This window comes from Pipistrellus kuhlii, unplaced genomic scaffold (genome assembly GCF_014108245.1).
Source record: "Pipistrellus kuhlii isolate mPipKuh1 unplaced genomic scaffold, mPipKuh1.p scaffold_m20_p_10, whole genome shotgun sequence".
Classification (NCBI taxonomy): domain Eukaryota; kingdom Metazoa; phylum Chordata; class Mammalia; order Chiroptera; family Vespertilionidae; genus Pipistrellus; species Pipistrellus kuhlii.
In genome coordinates, this window is record NW_023425405.1 from 18,615,711 (window position 1) to 18,630,218 (window position 14,508).

General features: G+C 35.7%; 1 protein-coding gene across 6 annotated transcripts in view; it reads left to right on the forward strand.

The window, feature by feature from the left end:
- TRIM24 (tripartite motif containing 24) overlaps window positions 1-14,508 on the forward strand; it is an 86,863-nt gene that overhangs the window by 36,828 nt on the left and 35,527 nt on the right. For 5 of the 6 annotated variants that reach the window (XM_036428131.2, XM_036428147.2, XM_036428139.2 and 2 more), the window contains exons 3-7: window positions 296-443; window positions 2,529-2,661; window positions 3,925-4,041; window positions 6,772-6,886; window positions 12,509-12,655. In XM_036428131.2, coding sequence (XP_036284024.1) covers window positions 296-443; window positions 2,529-2,661; window positions 3,925-4,041; window positions 6,772-6,886; window positions 12,509-12,655 — 660 coding nt within the window. The remainder of the gene's footprint in view (window positions 1-295; window positions 444-2,528; window positions 2,662-3,924; window positions 4,042-6,771; window positions 6,887-12,508; window positions 12,656-14,508) is intronic. The other variant, XM_036428124.2, reaches the window with a different exon arrangement.

Below are 14,508 nucleotides of genomic sequence, written 5' to 3' on the forward strand. Positions count from 1 at the left end.
ATCTTGGTTGCAGGATCAATCCTGACCCTAGGTCATGGCGTGTATGGGAGGCAACCAATTGATATTTTTCTCTCTCTGTCTCACCCTCTCCTTTCCACTCTAAAATTCAGTGGAAAAAATATCTGCTGGTAAGGATTAACAAAACAAAATAAATAAGCATAATGTCAGTTTAAATTTACAAACCCTGTTACGAACATAACTGATAGTCAAGTATGGCTGTATCATTTATATATGATTAGTGTTGTGACCACCTTTTCATTTTTCTCAAATTGATGTGACATGTTTCTTTTATTAGGTGTGTACAAGCTGTGAGGACAATGCAGAAGCAAATGGGTTTTGTGTAGAGTGTGTTGAATGGCTCTGTAAGACATGCATCAGAGCTCATCAAAGGGTGAAGTTCACAAAAGACCATACTGTGAGACAGAAAGAGGAAGTATCTCCAGGTAATGAATTAGTTCTTTTAATCTCTTTTTCTCTATTCCTCCCACCATTTTCCCCCCTTTTATGCTGACATGTTTTGATACATTTATAAGAACTATCATGTGCATGGCAAAAAATATTAAATGTGTTTACAAGTTGTGAAGAGAATTGGACAGAAAAGTAAGAGGTTATAAACAAATTCTTAAAAGAAATGCAAATGGTTAATGAATGTGTCAGGGGTTCATCTTCATTATTAACTAAATACACCTACCCCTAATCAGTTTGGCTCAGTGGATAGAGCATTGGCCTGCGGACTGAAGGGTCCCAGGTTTGATTCCGGTCAAGAGCATGTACCTTGGTTGTAGGCACATCCCCAGTGGGGGGTGTGCAGGAGGCAGCTGGTCAATGTTTCTCTCTTATTGATGTTTCTAACTCTCTATCCCTCTCCCTTCCTCTCTATAAAAAAATCAATAAAATATATTTTTTTAAAAAGAAATGTACCTAAAGGTTGTGGAATTTTTTTTTTTTAGTAAAATTGGTAAAGATTAAAAATACTGAGAAAACCTTATTATCTTATTAGTAAGCTAATAGCCAGTCTACCCGAATAGGAGTACAAATTGGTATAGTTTTTCTGAGTACCATTTAGTTATGTATATATAAATTATCATTTGGCCCAACAATTCTGTTATTAGGAATTTGTCTTATGGAAACATTCAATGACTTATATATTGCATTTGTTTGTTTCAACACTAACACACAATATTGAAAAATGAGAAACATTTAAATGCCCACTACCAGGTAGTATATCCTTTTGATGGAATACTGTCTATATATACAAAAGCCTCAGCCACTGTCCAACCATTAGCTATGATGTGCACTGACCACCTGGGGGCAGATGCTCAATGCAGGTGTTGCCGAGCAACAGCAACTTTGCAGAGTGCCCTCTTGCACTGCGGGACCCCTCAAGGGATGTCAGGCTGCCGGTTTCGGCCCAATCCCTGCAGGCCAGGCTGAAGGAACCCACCTGCTGGAGGGACCCTGCTCACTCCACAGATACCCTTTGAGCCCTGGCACTGCCCTAGGTGCAGCCAGCCAGGGAAGGACAGCGGGTGGTTGGCTCCAGGGTGTGTCCAGCCCATCTCACCCAGTCCTGCCAGCCATCTTCTAATTAATTTCCTTTCAGTGTACACAAATCCATGCACCAGACCTCTAGTACATAGGTGTATTTACTAACACAGAAAGATAGCTAACATAGAGGTAAAGGAGGGGAAAAACATTTACAAGACACTAGTGTATTTTTAAAATTTTATAAAACAAAATACCCACTAATATATATAGTTATATATAGAAAAACATCCAAAGGAACACATACCAGGTTATTAATATTGATTATCTCTGGAGGTGAGATTCTTTCTGAAATGTTTCAATTTTACTTTTAATTATTACAATAGATAACTGGTGGTGTTTACTATTTAATTAATCATATTTGTATTCTGAATTTTCCCATTTAACGTTATAGTAAGTATTGCCCAATTTTATTTTTAGTCTGGTTAACTATTGTAAAGTTAAATGGATGACTTACTGTATAATAGTAAAAACTTTATATTTACTTGTGTTGATGGTTATCCTTCCTGTTAGTATTTTTACAAAAGTGAATTTTCTTGTTTTCTTTCTTTCTTTCTTTCTTTCTTTCTTTCTTTCTTTCTTTCTTTATTTCTTTCTTTTTTTTATCACATCTTCATTATATTTTCTGAATTGCATTTTTAAAAATGTCCCCCCATCATACTTGGAATAGCAAACATCAAATTGGTTCACACTTACTTAACCTGGGCCATTAAGACTTTTTAATTTTATAAAGCATATTTTTAACCACATTTTTTCCTGAATTAATTGAAATTTACACATTGGAAAGTGAAGAGCTCATTTATATTTTCCTTCTGAAATGCTGAGAATACTTAACATTTTAACATATATAAAACCTAGAAGTAGTGATGTTGTTGATGAAATTGTAGTTTTTTTATATATCAGTAGGTTTAGATTTAAATAATCTAATTATTTATTATTCAGTTATGTTAATTTTCTTTTTTTGCCTCTCATTGTTTCTCCAGAAGCGGTTGGTGTAACCAGTCAGCGACCAGTATTTTGTCCTTTTCATAAGAAGGAGCAGCTAAAACTTTACTGTGAAACATGTGACAAACTGACATGTCGGGATTGCCAGTTATTAGAACATAAAGAGCATAGGTACCAACATCTTTCAATCTATATATAGATTTGTAATACAGTTTTATGAAAGTAGAGGCTGCTGGCACCCAGCCAAATGGCAGTCTGCAGATAATGTTTTGTTTGGCCTATTTTGGAGGCCTGGTGCACAAATTTTGTGCACCAGGAGGGGTTGGGTGGGTGTGGGGGACCCCAGGGGGGGAGCTGTCTGACTGCTGCAGAGGCAGGAGAGGCTACTGCCACTGAATTCACCAGCTGTGAGCCTGGCTTCTGGCTGAGTGGCACTCCCTCTGTGGGAGTGCACTGACAACCGGGGGCAGCTCCTGCATTGAGTGTCTGCCCCCTGGTGGTCAATGCACATCATAGTGACTGGCCAACTGGTCGACTGTCTTCCCTCCGGTGGTGGTCAGTATACAGCAGTGCACATCATAGTGAGCTGTTGAGCAGCCTTAGCATATCATTAGCATATTACGCTTTGATTGGTTAAATAGACACTTGGCACATGAGGCTTTTATTATTTAGGATATTTCAACTTTGGCACTATTGACATTTTGGGCCATAGATAATTCTTTGTTGTGGGGGCTGTCTGATGCTTTATGTGGTATTTGGCTGTATCTTTGACCTCTAATCACTAGATTCCAGTAGCATCCTCCCAGTTGTCACAACTAAAAATGCATGATCCTGGGAGCAAAATCACCCTGAGCTAGGAATCGCCCCCACATATTGTTCTACTTATTTTATTTTTCAAATTTGTATTGATTTCAGAGAGGAAAGGAAAGGGAGTGAGAGATAGAAACATCAGTGATGAGAGGGAATCATTGATTGGCTGCCTCCAGCACGTTCCCTACTGGGAGTTGAGCCCAAAACCCCAGGTATGTGCCCTGACAGGAATTGAACCGTGACCTGTTAGTTCACAGGTCGATGATGAACCACTGAACCGGTGCTAGACTCCCTCTTTCTAGTGGATAATTTCCACAGGAGAGGAAAACCTTCCTTACAGAGATCTACAGGGTGCGTGACCCCTCCCCCCACCCATGTATACACCCTTTTACAGCTGATAGCTCAATTTTGAAAATGAAATGTATTTTAATTAACACTGCCTTTGTAATTATTCAAAGTGTGTGTATACAATTTTTTGGGGCCACCAATATTTTGTATTTTAACTGATGGTTTATATCCTTTATATTCTTATAATCTTAAATAATTTTCTGTTATTTCTTTGCTTTTGGGCTTTCCCTCATTTTATACAGGTTAATTCATATAATAATTTACTTATTTCTTCAGATACCAATTTATAGAAGAAGCTTTTCAGAATCAGAAAGTGATCATAGATACACTGATCACCAAATTGATGGAAAAAACAAAGTACATCAAATTCACAGGGAATCAGATCCAGAACAGGTAAATTTACATTTATGGTATAATAGTCATGTTTATAATGTGTTAAATATACTCACTTTAAGAATACACACTTTAACTCGTGAAATAGATTAAGCTGTTACTCAAATAATTCAGAGTTGATAAGACTTCACAAAATTTAGGGTTTCTGAAAAGTTTGGGTTTGAAAGCATCTTTTCAGCCAGCCATGAAATTTAAAACTATTTTGATGGTACATTTATAGCAGCTCACTTAAGTTATCAATAATTCATCATTATCAGTATTTTTCAATTTTAAAGAAATACCATGATTTTGAAGATAAAATCAACTGTTTTTGCCAGTGTAAAATATTTTAACACTTGATTACATACATCAGTGTTTCCCAAACTTTTGACATATGTGTACCCCTTCTATAATTTTCGTAACACTGAGTACCCCTTGTACTCATGAGAACATAGAATTATGCGCAGCTAAGCATGGTGCAGTGCATATCCCCACCAAACTGCGGTGCTACGCATACCGCCCCCCAAACTCTTCCCTTACCCCTGGGGGTACGCGTACCACACTTTGGGAAACACTGAATTATATATAAATGCTATTTTAAGTATTGCTAAATTTTGAGATGTCGCCTCTTGGCTGTCATCTTAACTGCAATGAATTGGAGACATTAGGACCAGAAGACAGGGATTGTTTCACTGTTTCACACACCTTTTATTCCTCGTCTGGTACAATACTTACACAGTTTCTGCATATTATTTATTATGTTTTTGTCTTCCAACTGTCCAAGGCTCCTATCTCACAATTCAGTGATTGGTGAAGGAAACCACTGGCCTCGTGGAGAAGAGGGAGTTTGTCTAGCTCCCTTTTTTTTTTATCCCATTTGGGGCACACACTGACATTTTGCAATCTTTACAACACCTATGAAATCTTTTTTTCTTTCATTTTTTTATTAAGGTATTAGATGTGTACAGATCTTACCATTGCCCCTCCCCAGACACACACTCCCATACATGTCCTTACCCCCTCAGAGTTTTGTGTCCATTTGTTATACTTATATGCATGCATATAAGTCTTTTCTTTCCCATATCTCCCTACCCTCCTTGCTGTAATTTGACAGTCTGTGTGTTGCTTTACTGTCTCTGTATCTATCTTTTTGTTCATCAGTTTATAATGTTCTTTGTTATCCATAAATGAGTGAGGTCATGTGGAGTTTTTCTTTTATTGACTGGCTTATTTCACTCAGCATAATGTTCTCCAGTTCCATCCAGGTTGCTGCAAATGATGAGAATTCCTTCTTTTTTATGGCAGCATAGTATTCCATTGTGTACATAGATGTACCATAGTTTCCTGATCCAGTCATCTGCTGACAGGCACGTAGGCAGTTTCCAAAACTTAACTATTGTAAATTGTGCTGCTATGAACATAGGGGTGCATATTTCCTTTTGATTATAGTTTGGTTTATAGTTTCTTAGGATATATTCCTAGGAGTGGGATTACTGGGTCAGATAGAAGTTCCACTTTCAGTTTTTTGAGGAAACTCCACACTGTTCTCCACAGTGGTTGCACCAGTCTGCATTCCCACTAGCAGTGCACGAGGGTTCCTTTTTCTCCGCAACCGCCAATACTTGTCGTTTGTTGATGATAGCCATTCTGACAGGTGTGAGATGGTACCGCATTGTTGTTTCAATTTGCATCTTTCTGAAATTCTATATTCGCTTTCTTTTAACATGTCTGCCTAAATAAATCAAGAAATGCTTATTAGAAAGAGCCTAGATAAGAGAGGCCTCATAGGGGATTTGAGTGCTGTTCTCAGAGACTATTTTGTAAGGCTTTTGTGGTTCATCTTCCATAAGAGCAATCAAAAACTGTTATAATTTTGGAACATGACTAGGATTGGGCATTTTGGAAATTTTTTCAAGGAATTCCTTGGTTTACTTGGTTTAAAAAAAATATCGCTGAGACCGGGTTGGCTCAATGGATAGAGCCAATATTGATATGAAATAATTATCTTAAAATTTTTCCAACAGAGAATAAAATCTGTCTTTTTAGTCTTAAGAGATTTGGAGGGTAACTATGGGAGAAACAGAAGAAAAGAAGCTTTATTTCTCTTACAATTTCAGTGGGTGTCTCATCCTTTTCTGCTTTTTAAAAATAAAGATATTCTGGTGTATTGCTATGTCCTCTATCTTTATGAAACAGCATTTCCATTTTTTCTAATCAAATGAAAAATCTTATTTGGTGTTGATTAAACAAAGAGTTATTTAGCTGCTTATTTAAAGACAAATGTGTTATTAAAAGTAACAAACTTGTATTTTTGCTTCTTGTTTTCAGGTATAATGAGTACTGTAGTAGTTCACATGACTAAATAAAAGTGACACATTTACCCTTTCCTATTTCTTAATTGCAGTGAATAAAATAGAACTCTTCCAGATTCATGGTTTTCTTTATCATCCTTTTAGGCTGAGTATTGATTTTCCTGGGTATTATCATAATCTTCCCAGAACATATTTTCTTAAAATGTTTTTTATGCATTTTGATTTTAAGGTTGGATTAAATGACTATGTCTTTCAGAAAAATAGTATTTCTGCTGTATTATTTTTTAAAAAGTCAATTTAAACTGAAGCATCCTAGAAATAGCTGAGCTTTTAAGTGCTGAAAACATTTTAGTCTAATTTAGACCTTAAAAAATTCAATTTTAAATGTTGTAAAACAATTTTCCTACCTTATATTCCCCCCTTTTCGTTTAATTTTCAGGATAATTGAAGTAAATCAAAATCAAAAGCAAGTGGAACAAGATATTAAAGTTGCTATATTTACATTAATGGTAGAAATAAATAAAAAAGGAAAAGCTCTACTGCATCAGCTTGAGGTAAGTTACTGTTAATGCAGCATACTAGTATGTTGTAGTGATTTAATAGAATTTCATATGTATTTGCGAATTTGAAATCATAGCCTTTTTATATAATTATTTTTATGATTCAGTAGTATTTCTTCTCTATCCCCATGTTTTCCTTTGTCAGGCTTTGCATTGTTAAGCTGATGATTTATGGCTTTTTATATAACAGTAGGAATGTCTTTTTTTTTTTTAATGTCAATCTTTATAGTACCATAGCCTGAAAAATTTAGAGTGAATCTACATTAATAAAGTTCAACTGAGGGCAAATATGAATGGGTGCTGTTATTTAATAGCATAAATGCAGTTGATGCCCATATATGCTATATGGGATTTCCAGAACTTGGACTATTTGTGGAAATGATAGAAAATACATTTATTTTTGGTATATCCAGTAATAACTTTTTTTAAAACCAAATTATATCATAATTTAGTTTTGTTTGCTTTTTGTTAATCCTCACCTGAAGATATTTTTTCCATTGATTTTTAGAGAGAGTAGAGGGAAGGGAAAGAGGGAGAGAAACATCCATGTGAGAGAGAGACATCAATTGGTTGCTTCCTGCACAAGGCCCAACCTGGGCAGAAATCGAACTTGCAACCCAGGTACATGCCCTTGACTAGGACCCTTCGGTGTGCGGGCCAGTGCTCAAACCACTGCACATAAAGGCCAGAGTTATCATGTTTTTTTAATAGATTATAATTATTTATTCCAGTTGATTTCCAAATAAAATAATTCTGAACAAAAGAATTTAAGCATTTTTGAACTTTTAACATGCCTTATAAGGCAAATGTAGATAATTATTAGAAATTATTAGAAACTTGTGTATGAAGTATTAAAGAAAAAAACAAGGGAGGAAATTTGAAGATCTAATTGGCTATGTTAAACAATTCATGAATCCGGTAGCGTCCTATCTAGCAAGTAGGTTGACACACCCACTAGAAATGTCTTAATTATTATTATTTACTTAACAGTGTCAAACATAATGCCTTGCTTACAGGAGAAACTCTGTAAATGTTGAAGAGATGAATCATTTTAGAGATTCATTGAAGTGACAATTTTGCATCACCAAAGGGGTGGAGTGCAATTGAACAAAATTTTTGGAAAAATACATTAAGTTAACTATGTTTAGTTCTCAACAATATACATTTAACCTTATGAGATATTAGGTAAAAGGAGGTGCCTCCTGCCATTAACATTTTATAGTGTTAATTGCTAAAGTCATTACTTCAAGAGAAATGCCCAGGGCATTTTGGATAGTAGTTTGCTACTGCAGATAAAAAAAATATTATTGTCTTCATCAGCTGTTTTATGTTCCTGAAGGTCGAGATCCAAATTCACCGCTTGACTTCAAATAATATGGAGGTTACAACTTCTATATGGTATATTAACGTATTAATTGCATGATATTTTAGAATTCTTTTAGTATATTGATGCAATAGGAATTCACAGTAAAGAAGCAATTTAGAATGAAAAAAGAGTAAAAAAAATTGTCATGTTTGAAGTTTAGAAAAAACCTCTAGAAATAATTTAGTTCAACATCTTGTTGTTGTTGTTTATCCTCACCCGATTAATACGTACCCTGACCAAGCCTGCAACTGAGGTACATGCCCTTGACCCTTCAATCCTCAGGCCAATGGCCAAGGCCAACATCTTTATTTTATAGTTGACAAAATTATATGGTCATTGTTAGAAAGTTTTGTCCCCTGCAAAGCAGGCCACTACCATGATTTAGCATCCATACTGGAAACAAAGACTAAAATAATTCTTTGTTCTTTTATAATCAAATTTTTATTTAGTGAAGAAGAATTCTGTCCAGGAAAAATCAGACCGTATTTATTACAGTAACTTTTTTCAAGGTTCTTTGTTTCTATACCTGCATTTAAACAATTTAAAATGTTTTCAAAGTTCTATTTACAATAAAAAGTGACTTCAAATTGCTTTCTCAGAGATCAGTAGTGGCTGTGGTTATTTCCAAACTTCACTGTAAATCAAAGTTACTTGCAGATTAAAAGAAGAAAAATGTAGAAACAAAATATGACAAATTCCCAATCTCTAGGAATGAACATAGTCATTAGTATTATTATTACTTTTTTATTAAGTTATTATCTGTGTACATATTTTAACATAGCCCCCCCCCCATCCCATACATACCCTCCCTCCCCAGAGTTTTGTGTCCATTGGTTGTACTTATATGCATGTATACAAGTCCTTCAGTTGATCTATTATCTCCCCCAGATCTCCCTACCCTACCTACTGTAATTTGACAGTCTGCTTGTTGCTTTACTGTCTCTATATCTATCTTTTGGTTCATCAGTTTATAATGTTCTTTATTATCCATAAATGAGTGAGGTCATGTGGTGTTTCTCTTTCATTGACTGGCTTATTTCACTCAGCATGATGTCCTCCAATTCCATCCAGGTTGCTGCAAATGATGAGAATTCATTCTTTTTTATGGCAGCATAGTATTCCATTGTGTAGATAGATGTACCATAGTTTCCTGATCCAATCATCTGCTGACGGGCACCTAGGCTGTTTCCAAATTCTGGCCATTGTAGATTGTGCTGCTATGAACATAGGGGTGCATATATCCTTTCTGATTGGTATTTCTAGTTTCTTGGGATATATTCCTAGGAGTGGGATTACTGGGTCAAATGGGAGTTCCATTTTCAGTTTTTTGAGGAAACTCCACACTGTTCTCCACAGTGGTTGCACCAGTCTGCATTCCCACCAGCAGTGCACGAGGGTTCCTTTTTCTCTGCAACCTCACCAACATTTGTCCTTTGTTGATTTGTTGATGTTGCCCTTTCTGACAGGTGTGAGAAGGTACCGCATTGTTGTTTTGATTTGCATCTCTCAGATAATTAGTTACTTTGAGCATGTTTTCATGTGCCTTTTGGCCTTCATTTGTCTTCTTTTGAAAATATTCTATTTAGGTCCATTGCCCATTTTTTAATTGGATCATTCATTTTCCTTTTATTTAGTTGTATAAGCTGTCTGTAGATGTTGGAGATTAAACCTTTATCAATGGTAACATTTGCAAAAATGTTCTCTCACACAGTGGGCTTTCTTGTTGTTTTGTTGATGGTTTCTTTTGCTGTAAAAAAGCTTTTTATTTTGATGTAGTCCCATTTTTTAATTTTTCTTTAGCTTCCATTGCCCCAGGGGCAGTATCAGTGAAGAAATTCTTTTGGCATATGTCTGAGATTTTGCTGCCTGTGGATGCTTCTAGTATTTTTATGGTTTCCCATCTTATGTTTAAGTCCTGTATCCATTTTGAGTTTATTTTTGTGTATGGTGTAAGTTGGTGATCTAGTTTCATTCTTTTGCATGTATCTGTCCAATTTTCCCAACACCATTTATTGAAGAGACTGTCTTGACTCCATTGTATATTCGTGCCTCCTTTGTCAAATATTAATTGAGCATAGTGATTTGGGTTGATATCTGGGTTCTCGATTCGATTCCATTGATCTGTATGTCTGTTCTTATGCCAGTATCAGGCTGTTTTGAGAACAGTGGCTTTGTAATACAGCTTGAAGTCTGATATTGAGATCCCTCCTACTTTACTCTTCTTTCTCAGGATTTCTGTGGCTATTCGGGGTCTTTTATTGTTCCAAATGAACTTTTGGAGAGTTCTTTCTAGGTCAGTGAAATATGCCATTGGTATTTTAATGGGGAGGGCATTGAACCTATAAATTACTTTGGGAAGTATGGACATTTTAATGATGTTGATTCTACCAATCCATGAACATGGTATGCTCTTCCATCTGTTTACATCTTCCTCTCTCTCTTTTTTCAGTGTCGTGTAGTTTTCCACATTTAGGTCCTTTACTTTCTTAGTTAAATTTATTTCTAGGTATCTTAATTTTTTGGTGCAATGGTAAATGGAATTGTTTTTTTAGTCTCTGTTTCTGTAATTTCACTGTTGGTGTATAGAAATGCCATGGATTTCTTGGCGTTAATTTTGTATCCTGCTACATTGCCAAATTCATTTATTAAGTCAATTAGTTTTTTAATGGAGTCTTTTGGGTTTTTTATGTACAATATCATGTCATCTGCAAATAAGGATAACTTCTTCTTTTCCAATTTGGATGCCTTTTATTTCCTCTTCTTGTCTAAATGCAATGGCTAGTACTTCCAGTACTATGTCAAACAGGAGTGGCGATAGTGGGCATCCCTGTCTTGTTCCTGTTCTTAGAGGGAATGGTTTTAGTTTTTGCCCATTGAGTATGATGTTGGCTGTGGGTTTATCATATATAGCTTTTATTATGTTAAGGTATAACTCCCACCTTGTTGAGAGTTTTTATCAGAAAAGAGTGTTGGATTTTATCAAATGAGTCATCAGTATTATTTTTAATCAACGTTATTACCTTATAGTTTTTATAGAACTGTTTGAAAATATTTTTATTGATTTTAGAACGAGTAGGAGGGAGAGAGAGGGAGAGAGGGAGAGAAATACTGACCCATTCTTCTGGCATGTTTTTATCTAAGAATCAAGAGAAATCAGCCCAAATAGTTACTATGGAATACCAAGAAACTACTATTGTAGATCTTCGATTCTCAATTTGCAACCTAATTAACAATAAACAGAATTTCTATTCTTTCTAGAATATCTCTAAAGAAACAGTTTTCACAGATGTCAGAAATAATGTAATAAGTAGGTTATCTCTGAACTTTAGATATGACAAAGCCATTAACAGTCACTATAGTTTTTTTCTTAATTCAACTTAACACATGTGTATTTTCAACATTTGAAACTGACTATGGCTGGGATCTAGGTTCTTTTTTTATTGAGACTGTAAGTCCATATTGGAGCATAGCAGTTTTGCTTTGAACTTTTTTTTTTTTAAGCCAGTAGAAAGCCCTATTTTCTTTTTCTTTCCTTGCCAGGTAAAGGAGATTTTTGGATAGATACCTTTAAAATAACCCAAGTTCAGTGTTCTTCACTTTTTATTAACCTGTGTTCTTTCTTATGTACTTCCCTTGAGAAAGGTAAATCCTCAGAGAAATTCTATGTACTGCTTTTCTGTAGCTTTTCTGAGAGTGCATTGGCACATTAGTCACTATATCAGTGGGTTCCCATGTAACTCTCACTAGACAAAAATAATTTTATAGCTTTTTTACCACATGCAATGCATACATATTGTCTGCCATATGGTTGCAATGAGGACTAGAATGCCTAAAAGGTGATTCTGGTAACTTGACTAGATTGACTAAATGGAAAGGTTACATTTATTTTATTTGTGGGTATCGAATTTAACAGGCATTTACTGTATTATAGCTAATCTACAGCTTTTGTTCCTATTGGATATTGGAAGATAACATGAACAAAAACCTAAGTGCCAGAATATATAAAACCAGACTGAGGTTGGAGGTTAGGGGCTGTGGAGGCCATGGTGGTGGTGGTAGCAGTGCCTATACAGAGCATTTGGAGCACAGTGTTTTGCTACGTTAAGACTGACCCTTAGTACTAAGTGGGGAAAAGCAACACTAGGATTTTCAGTTTCTTAAAGATAATGGTTATTCTAATATGTTAATCTGAAAATGACCATTAAAATATGTTACAGATAGAACTAATTTTGAAATTATTTTCTTTTTAGAGCCTGGCAAAGGACCATCGCATAAAACTTATGCAACAACAACAGGAAGTGGCTGGACTCTCTAAACAGTTGGAACATGTCATGCATTTTTCTAAATGGGCAGTTTCCAGTGGCAGCAGTACAGCACTACTTTATAGCAAGCGACTGGTAAGATAGACCAAGCGTGGCATCTAATATTCTATCAGAGTATAAAGAGAGCCCTGGCTGGTGTGTCTCGGTTGGTTGGGCATTGTCCTTTGCATCAAAAGGTTTCAGGGTTGATTCCCAGTTAGGGCACATGCCTGGGTTGCGGGCTTGTATTAATCTACTTTTGCCCCCACCCTTGTATACAGTAAACCTTCAATTTAACTGACTTCGGATTTAACGGACAAAACTTTTAGTTCATATGTCATATGTGAAAATTAAGACCCTGTTAATTTTAAAATGCTTTTTAACCAAGACTTGCTTATAATTAAATTAACAGGGTTTTTTGTTTGTTTGTTTGTTTGTTTGTTTGTTTTTTTAATCCGCTGTTATTTTTTATTATTTTTAAAAATATATATATTTTATTGATTTTTTTTTTTTTAATAGAGAAGAAGGGAAAGGGATAGAGAGTTAGAAACATCGATGAGAGAGAAACATCGATCAGCTGCCTCCTGCATACTCCCTCCTGGGACCCAAGGTACATGCCCTTGACCGAAATCAAACCTGGGACCCTTTAGTCTGCAGGCCGACGCTCTATCCACTGAGCCAAACCGGTCCTGGCAATCCACTGTTATTTTTAACAAATTCTATGGAACAGGCCATATGTTGGGGAAAAAACAGTGTAGTAATTTTGCCGACATAAATATTACATAAAATATCTACAACTGGTCTACATATTTAAATCCAGAAGTCACCGCTTGTAAACAGTGTTTGGCGAATGATTAGCATATGATCACACCACATCTCGCCCGTGGTAATTGGTTCTGTGTTAACGTGACATGACTTTCTGCAGCAGTTTTAACGTGTTCCGATGTGGGGTAAGCCATACCCTAGTCCTATGCATTTGTTTACTCTTGGTGACTGTTGAATGTGTGCATTTACTAGACCTATTTAGTATAAATTTAAAATTACAGTAATACTTGTAGAAAACTTTTCTGTGAAATTAAACTTTTCATACATGCTTAATTTTAATTACACAGATGTGTCTACGTAAGTAGAAACAGGTGAACTAATTTGTCACTTTTTTAATACATGCATTCAGAAAACCTACTTTATTCTATAATGGAGTTTCAGCTTTAATACTAGTAGATACCCCCTTGCCTGAATTGGTCTGTTACAGCAAGGTGTTACTGTATTGGATTTTTTAAAATACTATTTTAGCTGATAGAGAGCACAAGTCCTTCATGCATTTCCTGATGGGCGTGTGCACTATCATCATGCTCATGTTCACAGATTGGAAGCTTCTGGCCATCTATTTGGGATTGGAGTGTGGGTAATGGATGTAAAGCCTTTTCTCCACCAAAGGTTTTGGTTGGTGGGAAAGGGGCACTTCAAGGGCCCCACTGGGGACAGTTCCAGCTATTGTCTCTCTCCCAAGTGGCTGGACTCATAAATTCACTCGTCTACCACTAGGTTCAGACTATCCAGAAGAAAATCAATCTAGGGAAGATAACATAATTGTCCCCTTTCTCCTTGTTCTCTCTTTCTCCTGTTTCTTTTTGGCATTGTGGTAATTTTTCCAGCCTTTCCTCCCAGTCTCCATCTCCTATTTAGAGAGAGTTATTCGTAATCCCAAGTTGATAAATCTATTGATTGCAAGAGTAGATAGGTAGATAGGTAGATGGATTTGTAAAACTACCATTTCACTCCTATATTCTTTTCTAAGTTTTCTCTGTCTTAGTAGCAGATGAACTTAATACTAATAGTAAATTTTTCCTGATTACCTATCGTGTGCCAGGGACTAATTTTAATATTAGTGTAAATATCCATGTAATATTTCCTTAAACTTTTATGAAATAGGTATATCTTTCCATCCT